A 20,081-nucleotide genomic window follows, 5' to 3' on the forward strand; every position below is an offset into this window, starting at 1 on the left:
ATGAAGCAAGAGAAATGTTAATTATAAATATAATTATATTTCAATCGACACCATAAGGTATATTGATTTAAAAGTGTTTTACCCATTTTTGTGTATGCAGTGTACTTTTTTGCTTATAACAGCATCACATTGTTAACATAAAACTCCATTGAAATAAATTTTGATTCTAGTCATGTAAATACTTCAGGTGAGGATTTTTTTATTTATTTTTTATTTATTTATTTTATTTTTTTGTGTGTATGTGATGCATATGTGATGTTGCGTGGAAGAAAGAAATACAGGTCTTGAGTAAATGACATGACAGTGAGTAAATGATTTTTGGGTGGACTATCCTTTTAAGGAAAAGTGTTTTGATTTGATCTGCCTTCATGAACTTTAACTTGGTGAATAGGAAACATATCAGTTTCAACATTGTGCAAGTCTGCCATGACATGTGTCTTCATGTTTTTTGTTTGTTTGTTTGTTTGTTTGTTTTTTGTTTGTGTCCACTCTCAGCATGCTCAAACAACAGATATAAAGATCATCTGAGATGCCAAATGTTAGTGGGACATGCAACTATGGTAAGATACGATGCTGAAAAACAGCTTAGACCAGCCTAAGATTGGTTGCTGAATTTAGGTTTCAACTGGTATAGGTGGGATCTACCAAAACCCCTCTAAAACCAGCAAAACAGACCAGTCTGACTAGACTTGGAAACCTTCTAAGACTTTTTTTTTTTTCTTCAGTAGGAAAGTGTTGCACTGTGTGTGTGGCATTAAATTTGGGAGCACAGAAAACATCACCCACATTATATTTTCAGTTTTGTTTTTTTGTTTTTGTTTTTAATGAGAGTTTCTCGCTCTCTCGCTCTCTCGCTCTTGGAGAGGAAGGTGGAAAAATCATGACCCAAACAGGACCTCAAACAGTCTCTTACTCACTTTCAAAGGCTTCAGGAAGTTTTGAAAGGTCAGGGGGAAAATGAGCATGTGTGATGGGTTGGGAAAAAGAGCATGTGTGATGGGTTGGGAAAAAGAGCATGTGTGATGGGTTGGGAAAAAGAGCATGTGTGATGGGTTGGAAATGCATAAATTCAAAATTAAAAGAAACAAAATGGAAAGTTTTGTAAATATTTTCCTCTTCTTACAAGAAAGAGATCAATGCCCAGCGCTTTTACCCAGAACCACACAAATCAAAGCACAAGACAATGTCCACATGGTTTATTTGAAAGGTTTAGTCTCTCTAGCAACATTCATTTACACATTTACTTCAGACATTACATTTATTGCTAAATTCAACAACTCTCCAACAAGGAGAATTGTTCAGTGTTTGCAGTTAAGCTCCTGCTTGCGGACTCTGCATTTCCTGCCTGAAGATGAAGGCAGGGGCGTAGCTGACCCCCTGGGAGGTATGGACAGGGACCATCCTGGTGGTGGTGGGGAGGATGGAGGTGAAGGCTGGCGTCAGCATCTGCGGACTCAAACATGTGTCAGCAATCTTTTATACTCCAAGGGTAAGATAATGATTGGGTAGATCTAAACTAATAGGTGATGTAACATTGAGCCTTCCTGGCAGAACTTACGCTAGAGCTTTCATTTCTCATAATCAACATGATGGATGCATGAGAAATTGGCAGGAATAAAGATCTGAGTGACCTTGACAAGGGCCAAATTGTTGGCAAAGTGACTGGGTGAAAGTATCTTTGAAGCGGCAAGGTTTTTGGGTTAATCCTGGTCAATGGTGGTGAGAATTTACCAACAGAGGTCCAAGGAGGGACAAACCACAAACTGGCAACAGTGTTGGGCGCCCAAGGCTCACTGGGGCTATCCTGTCTGGTCCGAGCTAACAGAAAGTCTACTGTAGCACAAAATTGTAATGATGGTTATGGGAGGAATGTGTCACAACACACAATGCATCGCACTTTGCTGCGTAGCTGCAGACTGATCGCAGACCGTTCCTATGATGTCCACCATCTGTCCACCGTCGAAAGCACCTACAATGGGCATGCGAGTGTTGGAACTAGACCTTGGAGCAGTGGAAGAAGGTCGCCTGGTCCGATGGGTCCAGTTTTCTTTTACATCACATGGACGGCCATGTACATGTGTGCCAGTGATGCACTGTGGGACGACAACAAGCTGGTGGAGGGAGTGTGATGCTCTGGGCAATGTTCTGCTGGGAAACTCTGGGTCCGGCCATTAATGTGGATGTAAATTTGCCACCTACCTAAACATTGTTGCAGACCAGGTACACCCCTTCATGACAATGGTGTTCCCTGGTGGAAGTGGCCTCTTTCAGCAGTATAAAGCACCCTGCCACACTGCACACATTGTTCAGGAATAGTTTGAGGAACAAGATGAAGAGTTCAAGGTGTTGCCCTGGCCTCCAAATTCCCCAGATCTTAATCCATCTGAGTATCTGTGGGCTGTGCTGGACCAACAAGTTCGATCCATGGCAGCTCGATACAGGACTTGAAGGATCTGCTGCTAAAATCTTGGTGCCAGATACCACAACACACCTTCAGGGCTCTTGTAGAGTCCATACCTTGGCAGATTGGTGGTGTTTTGGCAGCATGCAGAGGACCAACAGCATATTAGGCAGGTGGTCATAATTTTTTGGCTCATCGGTATATATGTAGATGTGTGTGTGTGTGTATTAATATTGGAAGTGTTTTTTATTGTTATGAAATCCATATTAGCAGGTGTCTTCTGCTGTCTCTTTAAAGTCAACTTGAACTGGAAGTTGCGACAGATTTTATCTCAGTATTGTGACATTTTCAGAGTAAAATGGAATATTAAATGAGAAAAATAGAGGACATGGCTTGTTTTTTCCCACTGGGAATTGATTAGATCTAGAAAAGTGGGTGTTCCATTTGGCTCGCTGTGAAAGCTCGCAGCAGAGAAGGCTGACAGTTGGGGGGATGTTCTACCCAAGCCGTCAAACTGATGTCATCAGAGCAGGAAGGACATTTTAGAAGGCAAGTACATTTTCAGATTTTGATCAAAGATTACAAAGACAATTATTTTCTCTTTTTTGTGAATCAGCTTGCACAGATGAATTGTTCACCACAAGACTAGTAATGTGCACTAAAAGTAAATAGGGCCAGTTTTGATTTAATGCGACTTTAAAGTTGTGAAAATTGGAAGTGAAGGTACTAGCAATCAACTTTGTACAGTACCTAGTTGTGATGGATCATCATGTTGTTAAATGTATGTACTATGAATTACAAACACAGAGTAAAAGTGAACAGTGTGAAAGTTAGGTCTCCCATAAACGATACGTCCATCACATGCAATGTTTGATTTGGCTCAAATAGTTACATTTTCCTGCTTTTTCTCACAGGATCACTGTCTGTGTAAGACCTCAAAACACTGACATTAAAGGAAGTGACTTCAGCGGCAGCAGTTAGTCAGCACTCTAAGTTTTCAGCTACCAAACAAACCTCACAGACTCCGATTGTCAAAAGGTCCAAAACAAACTCATTATAAACTTGGAAAATCAGGTAATTCTTTCATAAACAGCGCAGCATTTCCAATTCTGCACTCATGTGAACTCAAACTCTTTTGGTGGGAAGAACTGGAGGTGTTTCTCTCAGATTCCTCTAAACTGTAGAGTCTACAAGCACATTGGCGGCATTTATATGGTGATTGGAGCTTGGCAAACATCAGGACAATACTCTGTATTCTTCCTGAGACCATGTGCTCTCCACATGTGACATCATGCCTACAAAACACAAAAAGACTTCATTCAGAAGGATTGTTGTCAAATAGTGGCTGTTTCACTTAACTGAATGATTGTTCAAATTTAACAGACCATCCACAAGTGTAAGATCTAACCCTGTTTTCTCTGTGAGCGGTCAATAAAGGGTCAGATGTGTTACAGAGTAGCATGGCACTGGATCAAGCAAATGTTCCAAGGGAACATACTGTATGTTTAACTTGAAAGAAGTCACTTTGGATAAAATCCACAAATGTAAATTTGACATCATGAATATGAGGTTTCAACCCAATCTCATGGCAATTCGTACAAATTTTACGAGGTTCATACGACCTCACTCATACGAATTCATACGTTTTTTGCTAAATCATATGTATTTTACGAGTTGACAAATTCGTATGAATTCATACAAATGACCTACCCATAACTCCGCCCATAACCCTACCCGTCATTGGGGTTTAGACAAATCGTACAAATTCGTATGAGTGAGGTTGTATGAATTCAGACGAATTAGGCACCTCATAAAATACGTACGAATTGGTCGTGAGATAGCGTTGGACATTTTAAGTGCCTATACAGCTCTGTTCAAATGACTTAATGTGTTAGATATTTGACCTAAAAAATATAAAAAAAAAAAAAAAAAAAAAAAAAAAAAAAGTTAAATACATTTTAACCCATTAGAATTTGATTGAAATAGCTCCTCAAACAAGAAAAAAAATTAGGGCAGACTTGATTTTGTCCATCGGGAATTGATAGGATCATTGTCTTTTGTAAATTGATGCAATCTAATGTGTGTGACAGGTTGCTGGAGGGGAGTTTAAATGAATTTAAGTGACTTTAAATTGTTTATACTTAAAGCTGCAGTTCGGAACTTTTTTTGGTTAAAAATGATCCAAAATCAATTTTTGAGCAAGTACATAACAAGCCAGTGTTCAAAACTATCTTCTTACCTTAGCCTGATTCACAACGGTAAGCTTGTAATAATGTTTTCTAATTCGGGTAGTACTGGTGGGTTTCAGCGGGAAATTCGAGCATGCCGCTGTTCGTCTTTTTGTCATTATGTCACGTCTGTTTACATAAAGAAGGAGTCCCATCTCCTTCGGACTTCGGACTGCAGAGTGGCTACAGAAATTGAAATTTAGAGGTAACGCTAATACACACTAAATACACATAGTCGCGCAACGCTGATGTTGTTAACATTAACAATTTGAAAACGAAGTATAACAATAATAATAATTTGCACAGTTTGATGTGATATGAGTTAAATGATCATTAGATTTAATCACCATTGGCAGCATGATTTATTGTAATGCTTTTTTTCTCAGTAGGTCAGAAGAAAGTGGCAGACATGTTACTTACTTGTTCAGATAACATGTGAAAATTCTTATTTTAGTCATACTTCCAAGACGTAGAATCTGTGATTTCGAAGTACAGTATCCACACTGATGTGGTGACTGACAGCAAACATTAGATTCATCCGCGCTGAGGAGTCGTGCCGATGCACAACCCAAAGATGATAATTCCGCAAATAACTGCAATTGCAGGTTTCAAACAGAGATAGCGACAAAGGGGCAAAACTTACAGACTTAAACACACATGGAAAAAAAGGTTTTAATTTTTAGATATTTTAAATGAAAAATAAGACAATTCTTAAGAATATAACTTTTTTCAATGTAGTGAGCTGCATTGCTGCCTACTGCCTAGCTTCCTTCTAAGGCAGCATTTAAACTGATCTGGTACCTCATAAGATACTGATTTGGAAAGCTCTATATAGCCAGCTATTCTGTGAACCACACAAATAGCTCTTGTCCACAAAGCACACTTGACTATAAATTCATTTCAGTTTGACGTGAGCATGTTGCTAATAGCTAACATTGTGATATTAAATACATAGCACACCAAATATTGGGTGGGTAAAGTGTTATATTATTATACTGTTTTAACTAGATTACATTATTGTAAATTTTTTTATTAAATTATTTTATGAGGTAAATTTAGAAACATTTCTCCTGCTTTATCCACCATCTTGAAATTATTTTTATTATTATTATTATTATTATTATTATTATTATTATTTTTTAATTAATTCATTTTAGGATGTTTTCAAAGCATGCATGTGATGTTCTCTTATAGGTTGCCCATACTGAGGTCTCTTATTTTTAGGAACTTCCTTAAAATGCTCTCTAGGTAGGAAGCTCATTATGGATAGCTTTTGGAACAGAGCTCATTCTCTCTCTCTCTCTCTCTCTCTCTCTCTCTCTCTCTCTCTCTCTCTCTCTCTCTCTCTCTCTCTCTCTCTCTCTCTCTCTCTCTCTCTCTCTCTCTCTCTCTCTCTCTCTCTCTCTCTCTCTCTCTCTCTCTCTCTCTCTCTCTCTCTCTCCCCTTCTCTCTCTCTCTCTCTCTCTTTCTCTCTCTCTCTCTCACACACACACACACACACACACACGTGTAGGATAGACTCCCTGCACCCCCTCCTAATCCCTGTCAAACGTGAGCTCACTGCAGAGCACTGTACTGTATGTTGCCAAGGAAACCTATTTTAGGTTGAGGATGAGGTGACGAGAAGCTCTACAGAGGTTTAGCTGCAAAAAGAAACAGCTTTTTTCTATAAGTAATCTATCTATCTATCTATCTATCTATCTATCTATCTATCTATCTATCTATCTATCTATCTATCTATCTATCTATCTATCTATCTATCTATCTATCTATCTATCTATCTATCTATCCATCTATCCATCCATCCATCCATCCATCAAGGTTGCATTGTATCTCTCAGATAATTAATGATTAATTAATGGTGTCTGGTAAATGCTGACCAAACAAATGAGGTAGAGATGCTGAAATCAGCAGAAATAAAATGCAGAATGAGAGAATAGAAAGGGAATCAGGGAAGGTAAAAAAGGTGTGAGAACTGAGATAGAAAGAAAAAAACATGTGAGAAAAAGCACAAGAAGGGAGGTGGGGAGCGAGAAGATGAAAAAGAGAGAGAATGGGGTTGTATTTCTTCCACTCTGTTTTGGAAGGGAAGGACTTTGACGTTCAGCAGCTGGGAAGCACAGTCGGAGAGACTCACGCTCTTCATTTCCCTCCTCCCATGACTGAACGCTGTCTGTATCTCCAGGAAATACTGCTGCAGCTCCGGCGGGTCGACACTAAAGAGGACAAGAGAATTGAATTTCAACGCCGCTGTCCACAGACAGGCAGGGACAGGTGCTGCAGGCGGAGAAAGGAGGAGCAAAGCAAAGCGGAGACACGCCGAACCGCTTCAGAGGAGGAATTCTGAAACAGCTGTCCAGCAGACGTCCTGCCTGCGAGAAGCAAACACTCAAGGACAGAAAGAGAGAGAGAGAGAGTGAGAGGGAAGACGAAAACTGCAACACGCTGCACCACCCCAGCACCACCCAGAAGCTGACTAACAGTTTGAGTCAAGACACCTCCAGGACAGCAAACACAGAGCGAAGAAAACAGGGACATTAATCTGCAAAGACACACGAGCAGGTAAAAATTGATGTTCCTGGATTTTTGCAGTTGTGTGTGCTTGATAACAAATGATTATTTATATTACATGCAGATATTGTAGAGTGATTTCTTAAGGGTATGTTTCTTGAGTGCAACCTCTGGTAGATGACATAAGATTGAGAAATTGTTGTATTCATGGAGCATGTGGCTGTTATTTGCTAGTTAGGCTTGTGAAACATCTCTCCACTCGTGCACATGGCTGTCATTACGACATGTGAGGTTTGGTGCTACAGAATATGTTGAGCAAATTCCTACACACCACAAAACAAGGGCTGAGAAGCGCAAAGCAACCCGATACCTGGCTCTTCTCTGTTCTTCAAGCACATACTCAACTGTTTGACCAGAAGAAAGCTTCTGAAATTCCTCAGATACATTCCTCCGTCCAACAGAACTTGGAAAGTCAACTTGACTCCTGCACGCATAAAGCCAAAGACAATAGCAGCTTGAGAACAGAAGCATTGGAGGTGGATAGCAGGGTGTAAAAAGCATGAAGTTGAGGCAAAAGAGATCTCGCTCCACCCCGGTTCCTCCAAAAGCAGCAGCAATCCCAGAGTGTAATTAAGGGTTGCTTTATGTAACACACTGGAAACCTCAAATTGGGCAGAGTGCGGTATTTGTCTTTAATCATTTAGAACATTGTCCAAAAGGGTCGTTTGTGGTCGGAGGAATTTGAAAGATTGAAAGCTTAGGCCTGAAACACCCAAGAGTGGAGGAAAAACCTGAACCACCCAAGAGGAGAGCTTGACCAGCTCAGATGAAATAGCCTGCATGCTGTGGGAGATTGCACATCTAAAAAGAACAGCCAAAAACATCCAACTTGTTATGCAGATGTGCTTTAAGCTTCATCATCTGCAGCAGCAACTTCTTAGATGGGACCGGGTGGTCGGGTTTTCAGCCAAAAAAGGCTATGGCTAAAATGGCTCAGAGGGAGAATCAAAAGTGGCACAGTTGCGGGGCTGAAGAGAGTCTTAACACATCTCTGTCTACAGTGGGAATGTCATCATTGCACTTGTTTAGATCACTGCTCGCACTTGATCTAATAATAAAGTGACCCACATACTCACACGTGAGTTATTTCCTGACTGCCAGCAGCATGCAATAAGATCTGTCTTCAGACCCCTGCTCTTACCTCTCACCCCATTTGGTCTTTTTATGTCTCGTCCTGGCATCTTCAGTCTTATTTTCTAACATTTTGTCATATTCGGTCTAGTGTCGTCAATCAATTGAAAAACTATAACTAATTAATCGCACATTTTTTGTAATTAATTGTGATTAAAAACATTGAAGTTTTTAATATATTTTTATATTGTAATAATTAATTACTCTCCAAATTAATGTAGAAACAACTTAGAGACGGTATATTTTAAATATTCGTTTAATGGCATCTTTTTATGAATAAAGGCCAGTATCACTGATACTAATACTTGTACTGATGTCTTTATGAAATGTATTTTTAAAGAAAAAACATTAATTATAGACATTCAACATTACAGTATAACTAAAATCAAATTATTAAGCTTAAAACAACTTTTAATTTAAGTGAACTTAAAACAATCTTCACAATAAACCCATTATATAAATATCATATTTACCTGTGGCCTTCCTACCTGTCTAACAGGTAGGAAATATACAGAAATTGAATAAGTTATCAAACACTTTACAGTCTTTACTGCATAATTTATAAATTAAATATAGATTAATTCTTATTAAAGCTACAGTTTTCTCTTTTACCTTTGTTCTTTGATTAACATTAAATGACAGACATCACAGCAACTGGTTTATTAGGCTGCTGTCACTTTAAGACCTGCCGCTGCCGAACATGATGCGGATCTGACTCACATCTTATTTTCTCACTCTTTAAGTTAATTTAAGACGTTATTTAACTCACTTAAGACTGCTCTTATGAAGATACTTGACAAAACGGATATTTTAGCATAAGTCTGTGTTATTGTTTGCTCAAGCACGAAAGAGACCTCAGTGCGCGTCTTTCTGTACACGAGTCGTGTGTGTCACACAGACACGACATTCACAGACAGCGCTTTGTCCATTATCTTGTGGCACTTGAATGGCTTAAAAGCATTTGTGTGAATAAGAGCATGATCATATAATGTAACGCTAACCAAATTATGATGGAAAAAACGAATGCTGCGTTAATTGCGTTAAATATTTTTAATGCGTTAAACTGAAAAAAAAAAAAAATCTCATGCGATAATTTTGACAGCACTAATTCGGTATCATTTTATTCTGCCTAGTTCAGTGTAAGTCTGGCTTATTCAGTAACATTTAGTCTATTTTCTTCTCATTCAGTGATATTCTTATTCAGTATTATTCATTCTTTGTCAGTCTCATTAATTCCATATAGTTTAGTCTTACAGGGATAGTCCACACAAAAATATAATTCTCTCTGTGGTCAAGCCATGTCGTAAATAAAGCTCCGTTTGCTTTCAAATGACTTTTGTGGTATATTTGATGTCATACATTGATTGGTTTGCATAGCGCCTCTTCAAGCCAAACACACCTTAAAGGGATAGTTCACCTAAAAATAAAAACTCTGTCATCATTTAGTCACCCCCAGGTTGTTCCAAATCTGTGTGAATTTCTTTGTTCTGCTGAACACAAACTTTGTTTGTAACCAGACTGCTTTGGGGCACAACTGTTCAGTTTCTCACATTCTTCAAAATATCTTCCTTTGTGTACAGGACAAAGGAATGTATACAGGTTTGGAACAACCTGAGGGTTAGTAAATGATGACAACATTTTCATTTTTGGGTGAACTATCCTTTTAAATCTGCAGTGATAGAGTGGCCACATGGTACGTAGCTCTCAGAAAATTAAAAAGAGTTGCAAAACTGTATGGCTTTCTTCTGTATTCAGTCTCATTTATTCTACCTGAGTCTGGCTTATTTAATGACATTCAGTCTTCTGACATTATTCTGGTAAATTTAGCAACTTACATTTCAGTCTCATTCCGCCTCACTAATTCCATTCAGTCTTAAAGGGATAGTCCACCCAAAAGTGAATATTCTGTCATTATTTGCTCACCTTCATGTCATTCCACAACTGTATGACTTTCTTTCTTCTGTGGAACATAAAAGAAGATTTTTTTTTCATTCAATGGAAGTCAGTTGACTCCAATGTTGTTTGGTCCCAACGTTCTTCAAAATATCTTTTGTGTTTTGCAGAAGAAAGAAATGAGTGTGAGTAAATGATGACAGAATTTTAATTTTGGGGTGGAATATCCTCATTAATATATGTTATTCAGGCTCAGTTCACTCCCATTTTGTCCCTCTTCTGAATGGAGCTCAGTCTTCAGCTTATTCAGTCTGTCAGATGGGAGACACGCTGCCGACTTGCTGACATGCACTTCTGAGGGGTGTGTGATGATATGTCCCCCCAGGGAAGGGGGTAGACAGATCCATCTCAGCAGGGGCGTCAGGGCACTTGGAAGTGCAACATTTGCCTCTGGACTCATTCCAGATCTAAAATGAAGGCAGGATATGGCCCCGAGATAAATCCATATCAAGAGGGTGTGAGAGGCAGCTGCTCAACTTCTAAACCTGTGGTAGATTGTTGCACTGAATGGCATTGTTTGTTGTTGTTTAACAAGTCATGGCATTGAACAATTTATTCAAAGACATCTCACACCTGCTGGGGTTTAAGTTGAAGACTAACCATAGCTTTAACCCTAACCCCTTAACCTAACCTAAACATTATTTAGGCTTCCCTTTGAGATTTATTTCACCCAGTCCAGGGGTTCACACACCTGCTTGCTTTGATCATGCCGTGACACCAGACCTTATGTGAACTTTTTCATTAGTGTAATCAAACAAGCAAATTTGTAGACATTCCTGTTTATGCATCTGCAAACAGCACTCAAGCTTAAAGTCAACTGGGTTTGAATCAGTGGTATTTTAGTATTATTTATTTATTATTATAGTATATATTTATATTTTGTATATTTTTATATTTAATATATTTTACCATTTTTAATAGATTTTAAAAAAATAATATTTCTTTATTTTTTTTTCATTTTTTAAGTTGTAATTATTTTAGTACTACAGATTAAACTTGTATAAGTTTAGTTGCAGTTATTTCAGTTTAGATGCAATACACACACACACACATCTTGGGTTTTCGTGTTTTATGGGGACATGCATATACATTATGATTTTTATACTGTACAAACTGTATATTCTATCCGCTAACTCTGCCATCACAGAAAACTTTCTGCATTTTTACATTTTCAAAAAACATCACTTTGTATGATTAATTAGCCATTTTTCTCATAGGGACCAAAAACTGTTCCCACAAGAAGGATTTCGGATATTGCCATCTTTGTGGGGACATTTTGTCCCCATAATGTAGGGTTTACCAGGACGTTTAACACACAGACACATATATATTTTCCTCTATCACTGACAACACTCATGCAGCCACACATTCTTCAAGCCATCCTGATGATGCTTGTCACGTCTAAAAATAGTTTTCCGTTCAGCGCTCCAGTAGTTTATTTGTGTTTCACTGCATCAGTGTCCAAAAATGCTTTTAAAGCCCTGTCAACTCACACAGCAACCTTTGAGCTGGTGCAAAAAGTACACAAACTCAAAGATTTTAAAATGACCAGAATAATGCCATTCATGCAGACTAAAACAGACTACATCATTGTCAAGGTTTGTACTGCTGCTCACCTTCATCTTGCTCCTGTTGTTTATCAGCTGTGATTTGTTAGGACGTTACCACAGGGGAGTCATGTATTGCTAGGAAATGGAATTTCTAGTGTTTTGTAAACAGTGTCCTCTCGACTGTCTCTAACTGGGATCTTCAGGGGATGTGGAACTTTGAGCTGTGGCATCATTCAGACTGCCATCTTTAGTACTGTGGTGGCTCCATGTTATCAGATGGTCATGCCGTGGTATTTTAATATACAGTGGCCTCAAACCGTATTTGGGATTTAGATGCTATTGGTTTGATATTGTAGATTAGACAGTGGTTACACCACTTTGATGACATTCAACACACTAGCCAATTTGGTGGGTTATGATTCATAAATTATGTTCTATCACTTCGCTATCAGAACTCTTCACTTAAAAGGAGCCTCAAATATTAGCAAAAAAAACCTCACAGTGCATTATGGGTATTCTCTAGCTGTTGAATCTAAGCCACTTGAAGGCAAGCCTGCAAGGTTAGCAAAAAAGGCTTTGTCCAAAAAGGCCCAGGAGAGGCTTCATATGCTCAATAAACCACTGTTGAATGGCTATAAAATGGCTTATCATTTAATGAATTGTTAGCCCGTCGGCTAATCTTCAACATGTTTGCTCTTAAACATGCATTTTGGATTGATTATTATTAGAGTTTACACTGAAAAAAAGCTGTTTTACATAAGAGAAGTCACAGACAAGTATGATTCAATTTATGACATTTCTCTAATTCATTTCTATGGTATCCGCAAACAGTGATTGACTGTCACTCAAATCTGAATGAAATTGTCAAGGCTGTAATGTGACTGGTTATCAAGGTACACGTGATCCAAGTTAGCCATCACACTTTTTCCAATGGTAGAGCCACGTACCCTTGTCTCTCCCAATAATAAGACCATCTCTGGTTGAGCATACATCGGTTGTACACTCATTATTGCGGTGCATTAAAGGGTTAGTTCACCCAAAATTGAATTTTTTGTCATTAAGTACTGACCCTCATGTCGTTCCACACCCGTAAGACCTTTGTTCATCTTCGGAATACAAATTAACATATTTTTGATAAAACCCGAGGGTATCTGATCCACACATAGGCAGCAACTCCATTGCACCTTTTGACATCCTGAAAGGTAGTTAAAAATATGGTTAAAATAGTCAACTTGACTATAACGTCAAGGGTTAGTTCACCCAAAAATGAAAATTCGGTCATTTATTACTCACCCTCATGTCGGCCCACATCCGTAAGACCTTCGTTCATTTTCGGAGCAAAAATTAAGATCTTTTTGATGAAGTCTGAGAGGTTTCTGTCTCTCCATAGAGGTCTTTTTCCTACATTTCTGGACCTTTGAGTGGTAGTTGTCTTGGATCTCTATGGAGAGACAGAAACCTCTCAGACTTCATCAAAAATACCTTAATTTGTGGTCTTATGGATGTGGAACGACAGGAGGGTGAGTAATAAATGACAGAATTTTTATTTTTGTGTGAACTAAACCTTTACAGTAAATCACCTTTCTCCCTCATTCTGATGCTCAGATTGAACTTCAGCAGATCATCTTGACTGTCTACATGCCTAAAGTCTTGTTTAGACTGTCAGTCCATATCTGATTTTTGTGCTTATCTGATTGAAATCCAATCATTTTTAGCATTTATAGTGTGAACAGCAAAAAAAAAAAAATCACATGAAATGCAATTTTTACGAATCCGTTTTGAGCTACATCCATATATGTTTTAAAATCCTATTCAAATCTAATTTCTGGAAATCTGTTTCAGTCTGACCGCTCTAATTGGATTTTGTGCGGTTTATGTCACTTCCTCACACCACTTAAAACGTAAACATATCAGATGTTGTTATAGGAAACACTGCAGAAACAAGGTTTTGTTGTTGTGAAGTGCCAGTTGAGCAGAAAATTACAATATAATGGAGACATGTTGAATTATGAGAATGGAGGAGACAACAGCACAGAATAAAACCGCACATACCAGCCTTCTACGTTCCTGCCGCTGCCTCAGAATACACAGTAGTCCAGCGTGGTGGCTAAATATTGTCATGTTGTAAATAGGACAACATCTATATTGTAAACCCCTCCACGTTGCTGCTGCTGCTGTTGTTGTTTTTGGTGTATACCTACTATAGGGTGTATACCCCGGAAAACTAAAAAGCGGCACGGAACACACAAAGAAGATCCAAACAGTTGTGATACACAGTGTAGACAGTCAGTAATTTAGATCAGATTCCAGTTGAATACACAAATAATCGGATTTGGACTGACAGTGTGAACATAGCCTGAATGCATTGAGGGGCCGTTTACACTACACCATTTTTTGAGGGGAGGGGTTGTGTACAAAAATATGAATTTGTAAGAACGGTGACGTCATGCGCATGTGTATCACATGTTCAGTCTATAGGCATGTAATGTTTCTTTACCAAGTTACAATGCCAACTACTGGCCTGGCAGCAAAATACAGTGTTTTCGTGGATCTGTGTGAACAGGGATCGTTTTGACAACTTCATCTGCATGCGAAACGAAAAACTTTTCCATTTTTATTACGTTGTTGTCGTGTAAACATACCCTGAGTTGCTGCCATGTGATTGGCTGATTAGATATTTGCATTAACGAGCAGTTGAATAGGTGTACATAATAAAGTGGCCGGTGAGTGTTATATTGGTGTGAATGGGTCTTTAGACATGTATTAGACATTATACAATCACATGCCCTCAATATCCAAAACCTGCCCTCCAAACCCATGTCAGAATACTCAATGATTGTCAGGTTCAGATGGTTATGATTTCTCAAAGCACCTATTTCAGTTATATCTGTCACATAATAGGGATATTTTATGTGTTATTTTTTTTTAAAAGAAATGCTTACAACACCGTTATGTTGTTTTTTTCATCACCATAGATGCAGTTTTGCAAAAGGTTTTCTGTTGAAATGAAAAAGCCCTCAGGTCTTGAACAGTCTAGTGAAGCAGGTCTTAAAGGAGTGAAAGGACATTGGGCTCTGCTGCCGAGGGAATGTGGATGTTTTTTCAGTCGTACATATTTGGCTAGCTGTGGCCCAGTCGCTGCTTTAGAGATTATTTGCAGTCTGTCGTTGAGGGTCAGTGTTTAAAGGACTCTCAAAAGGAAATATGTCCATAAATGGCAAGAAGTCTCTCTCTCTCTCTCTCTCTCTCTCTCTCTCTCTCTCTTATGATGTGGTCACCCTTCTCTCTCTCCTATCTCTTTATCCCTGCCCTCCTCTCTTAACTCTCTGCAATTTCTACTTTATCTCTAGAAATCCTTTATTTATCTTTAAAGCTTCTTGACTCAAGTGGAGTTAATTAAAACATGTAAACATGGTCATTTTGAAATAAATGACAACAACAGATATTCTAAATATACAAAGGAACATACTGTTATTGTATTTACTTGGGTTAGTTTTTTCTTTTTCAAAATCCTGTCCGTCCATCCATCAGCAACCTTGTAGCAGTGTTCGTTTAGTATTATTTACACATGATTATAGTATTTATCAATATATTTATTTAGTTTTATTTTACAAACTTTTAGTTTTCATTTTAATATGTGTTTAGCTTTAATTTGTTTTTAGTTTTAGTTTTAGAAAATGTATTATTTCAACTTTAAAAGACGGTTTCAGACAGAGATAAATATTTTCTTTGATCTCTCTTTGCATGTTCCACAGAAAGACTACATTCAGATACATGTGAAATCTACTTTAACATTTAAACAAATCAAATATTTTATTTATGAATATGATATAAGACAATATAATAACTTCTAGCGTCTGTAAAACTGATTCTTCCATCTCAAAAATATATCTAAATTACGACATATGCTCTCAATGACAAATGCGGAACAGTTATGCGTTCATGATCTCAAGGCTAGATTACTGTAATTCTTTACTGGGTGGTTGCCCTGCACGCCTAATAAACAAACTCCAGCTGGTCCAATACGCAGCCACTAGAGTTCTTACTAGAACCAGGAAGTATGATCATATTAGCCCAGTACTGTCAACACTGCATTGGCTTCCTATTAAACATTGTACATTTTTAAAATCTTTCTAATTACTTACAAAGCACTAAATAGTTTAGCTCCCCAGTACTTGTGCGAGCTCTTAACACATTATAGTCCTTCACGTATATTGTGATCTCAAAATTCTGGCCAGTTGATAATACCTAGTATATCAAAATCAACCGCAGACAGTAGATCCTTCTCCTATCTAAATTTGGAACTTTCTTCCTAGCATTGTTCAGGAAGCAGACACACTCTGTCAGTTTAAATCTAGACTAAAAACACATCTCTTTAACCTGGCATACACATATCACATTATCTACTTCTATAAATCAAATCATGTAAATTGTTAGGCTGCATAGATCCGGAACCAGGAACACTTCCCATAACACCCGATGTACTCGCTACATCAGAAGAATGGTGTCTACGCTCTGTTTATTCCAAGGTTTATCGTAGATTGCCAGATCCAGGCCGTATCCAGATGAGACGAAGGACCTGCACCTAGACACGATGAAAACACAGCCCTGAAGTGTCAACTAAACTATCCCCTGCAAAGGCCTCCTTCCCTTTCCTTTCCTTATGTATAGATAAAACGTTATCAAAATTATTCCAGTCCGGAATCCGTGGAAATAACAGTTTTTCTGTATTATGCGGGTCAGACAAGTCATTTGGTGATGTTACTTTGTAAAAAAGACTAAGCGTCTGCACACATACACATTCAAATGTGTATACCGATAGACTAAACACTTAAATGAATGGCAAGAACGCATTCAAATTCTTCTGTTTTCAGTTAAAAAGGTGTCATTTAAGCGGCCCCTAAATTTAATAATTAACTTTTTTTTAAATGGAAGTGATTCAATCACTTACTTCAGCTCGATAATAACTTTTTCCTAGATCTGCTATAAAGCCGAAATAATCTCTGTCCATTAATTTTCCTATTATCACCGTAAAGCTGCTTTGAAACAATCTGTATTGTAAAAAGTGCTATACAAATGAAGATGACTTGACTTGACTAATTTTTTTTTTCTCCATCTATCCAGGTAAAGGACATTAATTCAAACACTGGATTATCTTCAGTGAGGATTGAGGACACATTTAAAACAGCTTCTCTCTGAGAATGTAACCCCTGCCTTTTTACTTTGCGAGACTCCAGCAAGTTTATCACACAGCTGAGGAGATCTGAACTTCCACAGCGGTCTTGATTCCTCTCCATACCCACTGGACTCTATAGCAGGGATGCCTGCCAAAACGCCAATCTACCTGAAATCCAACTACAGTAAGAAGGGGAAGAAATGTCGTCTGAGGGACATTTTATCGCCGGATATGATCAGCCCACCTCTCGGAGACTTTCGACACACTATCCACATTGGAAAGGGTGGCGAGTGCGACGCCTTCGGTGACATGTCGTTCCTACAAGGAAAGTTTGAGCTTCTACCAGGGAAAGGTGGTCTTACTCGACCTCAATATGGCATCCATGGGGAGTTCACGAGAGCTAATAGTGCCTCTGATGCGTCTTACGCCGAAACTCCATCACCAGTCCTGAAGAACGCAATCTCACTCCCAACCATTGGGGGCAGTCAAGCACTGACTCTACCTTTGATCTCCACCACCATGTTTCCCATGAACCAGGACCACCTGTCTGAGCCATCTACTCCTCAAGCCAGTTCTGAAGATCTGGAATTCCTGCAGATGGAGACCCTTCTTCAGTCCATCAGCGTCTTCAGGAGTGACCCCAGCCCCGTCCCAGAGGAGGACGAACCTTTAATCGACCGCATGGAGATGCCTGAGAAACCTCTTACAAAAAAGAAGATGCACAACAGCGAGAACGAGCTTGAAACATTTTTGTCCGTGTTCGTTAATGGGAACGGCGATGCCAATGGGAACTTTAACAATGGTAACAGCGACGATTCAGTCTTCCAATACGAACAGGAGATGTTCGGCATCAAGGGCGACTGGGCTGACAGAGATAGTGGCGTGGAAGAGGGTCGTCTGTGTGATTCGGACTTTGAAATCTCCAAAAGCAAAAGCCACTCACAGGAGTCGCTCACACAAATCACAGGATCCCTTTTCTCTCTCGAACTCGACTTGGGCCCATCCATTTTGGATGACGTACTCAATATCATGAATAAGCCGGTGTCTTAGGCCATGACTTTCACAGAGAACCAAAAGGGAATCTATTTGTTTTGAGCCCATAAACATGATATGGCAATATTGAACTGAAGAGGCTGAACTTTCTTTCCCAGAGTAAGTTTTTTGTCTTTAGCTTCCGAGTGTCTTGCACACCTTGTTTTGAAAAAATTATGCGACTGACACACAGCCTTAGTGCCTTTTAAGTTAAGTTTAAGCATGCATAGCCACTGATGTTGTACATGCAGATCAAATGAGGCTTATTCTGTTTACTGTTGTTCATGCACAAGATCCACAACATCATACAAAAGTCAGTGTGATAATGTGTACATTTCTGCAAACATATACGATGTGCCCATCACAATACCTTTCACGCACAGATATGTTTAGATTGACAGTTTCATTAACCACACTACCAAACTTTAAGGCGTATACCTACAGTATATATGTTTTTACGTTGTGAAGCTAAATATGAAATAAATAAATGAATTAAACAACTCTCTTTTAGATTATTATTATGTTTGATTATTTTGCTATTCTTTTTAAATTCTTCAGAATACGGAAGTCTGGGGCAAGTTGTCACAGGAAGTATCTCAGTAACTAGAAGGTCAAATTTTAGTTATAGCTATAATTTTTTGTATGTTATTTTGTGCCTTATAAAGGGTTTACTGTTTAAATTTTGCTGAAAATTATTTAATGACAAGTTCCAATTGAGACAACTTACCTCATATAGCATGAGAACAAGTCCTGCTATTGGGGCATGTTGTCACAAAAGGTCAGCATGTGTTAAATGAAGATATATATTTGTCATAATGCTGGTTGTGTGTTAGTTTAAATCATCAGTCAGATACTGCAGCAGATGAGTATGTAACTGTAGGTGGAGAGCGAAAAAAAGAGGGAGATTGAGAAAAACAAAGAGAAATGGACTTTTCTTGTAAGCATCTTGCATTCCTAAGATTGTGTCCTGCTGTGGGAGTGGACGTGGGTGAGATTGTGTCTAAAAAGAGATGCCAGTACTATTCGTTTGTGTCTTGTTGAGACAGAGAGAGAACAGCCTTTAGCATTCTCCGCATTCCTATGAGAAAACAAAGAGCACGGCCATAAATAAAGCCATTGGACTGAGGCAGAGGGTCATGCTCTACATGGTCGTAAAAGCTAACAGCCTGAAGACAAACTTTGTCCTGTACAAGTTGATCTGACTGCTGCAGTGTCTTGGCGACGCAGAGATTTGTATGCAGCTGAAGTTGAGTCTGAGTGCCAGACAGCTGCAACATAATTCAACTTTGTCCTTGAAAATTAAGTTTTTTTTTTTTATTCAGGTTGCAAACTTTCCATGGAATCTGCTCTAGCAGAAGTCCACAGAATTGGAACACCTGTTATATTCAAAGTTATATTCATCCACTGCTCTTTGACTGACCACTTACTAAAGGTGAAATGTGTCATTTCGGCACCACATGGAATTGCAAAAAATAATGACTTAATTCAGAAAAGCATATTAGCATCATACTCTTTTTGTTTTTGCCAAATAAAGATATTCCAAAATCATTTACTGTTTTCAAACAGGTTTCCTAAACACTCCCTCTGTCTGTCATTTGTTGGACAGATAGTCCCACTCTGTGGTGTTGCACTGAATGGGTTGGTTGCTTGAACTAAGTTAAAAAAGTTAATGTTAACTAAGTTAATGTTTTTGAAAGAAGTCTCTAATGCTCACCAAAGCAGCATTTATTTGATCAAAACTACTGTAGAAACAGTTTAATTGTTAAATATTCAAATTTAAAGGTGCCCTAGAATCAGAATTTGAATTTTCCTCGACATAGTTGAATAACAAGAGTTCAGTACATGGAAAAGACATACATTGAGTTTCAAACCCCATTGTTTCCTCCTTCTTATGTAAATCTCATTTGTTTGAAAGACTCCCGGAAAACACTCAGATCTCAACATAACACTGACTGTTACGTAACAGTCGGGATCATTAATATGTATGACCCCAATATTTGCATAATACCAGCCCATTCGACGCATTAGACAAGGAAAGG

At 38.5% G+C, this 20,081-nt stretch overlaps 1 protein-coding gene across 2 annotated transcripts; it reads left to right on the forward strand.

Moving 5' to 3' along the window:
* Positions 1-3,319: 3,319 nt before the first annotated feature.
* cdc42ep3 (CDC42 effector protein (Rho GTPase binding) 3) lies at positions 3,320-18,542 on the forward strand. Of its 2 annotated transcripts, XM_048205598.1 has the most exons (3): positions 3,320-3,475; positions 6,815-7,191; positions 16,959-18,542. In XM_048205598.1, exon 3 carries the CDS (start codon positions 17,155-17,157, stop codon positions 18,058-18,060), a length of 906 nt encoding a protein of 301 aa, XP_048061555.1. In that variant the 5' UTR covers positions 3,320-3,475; positions 6,815-7,191; positions 16,959-17,154; the 3' UTR covers positions 18,061-18,542. The 2 variants fall into 2 exon arrangements, with proteins under 2 accessions (XP_048061555.1, XP_048061554.1); XM_048205597.1 differs by lacking the exon at positions 3,320-3,475 and having other exon boundaries at positions 6,586-7,191.
* Positions 18,543-20,081: the final 1,539 nt, after the last annotated feature.

This window comes from Megalobrama amblycephala, linkage group LG10 (genome assembly GCF_018812025.1).
Source record: "Megalobrama amblycephala isolate DHTTF-2021 linkage group LG10, ASM1881202v1, whole genome shotgun sequence".
Lineage (NCBI taxonomy): Eukaryota > Metazoa > Chordata > Actinopteri > Cypriniformes > Xenocyprididae > Megalobrama > Megalobrama amblycephala.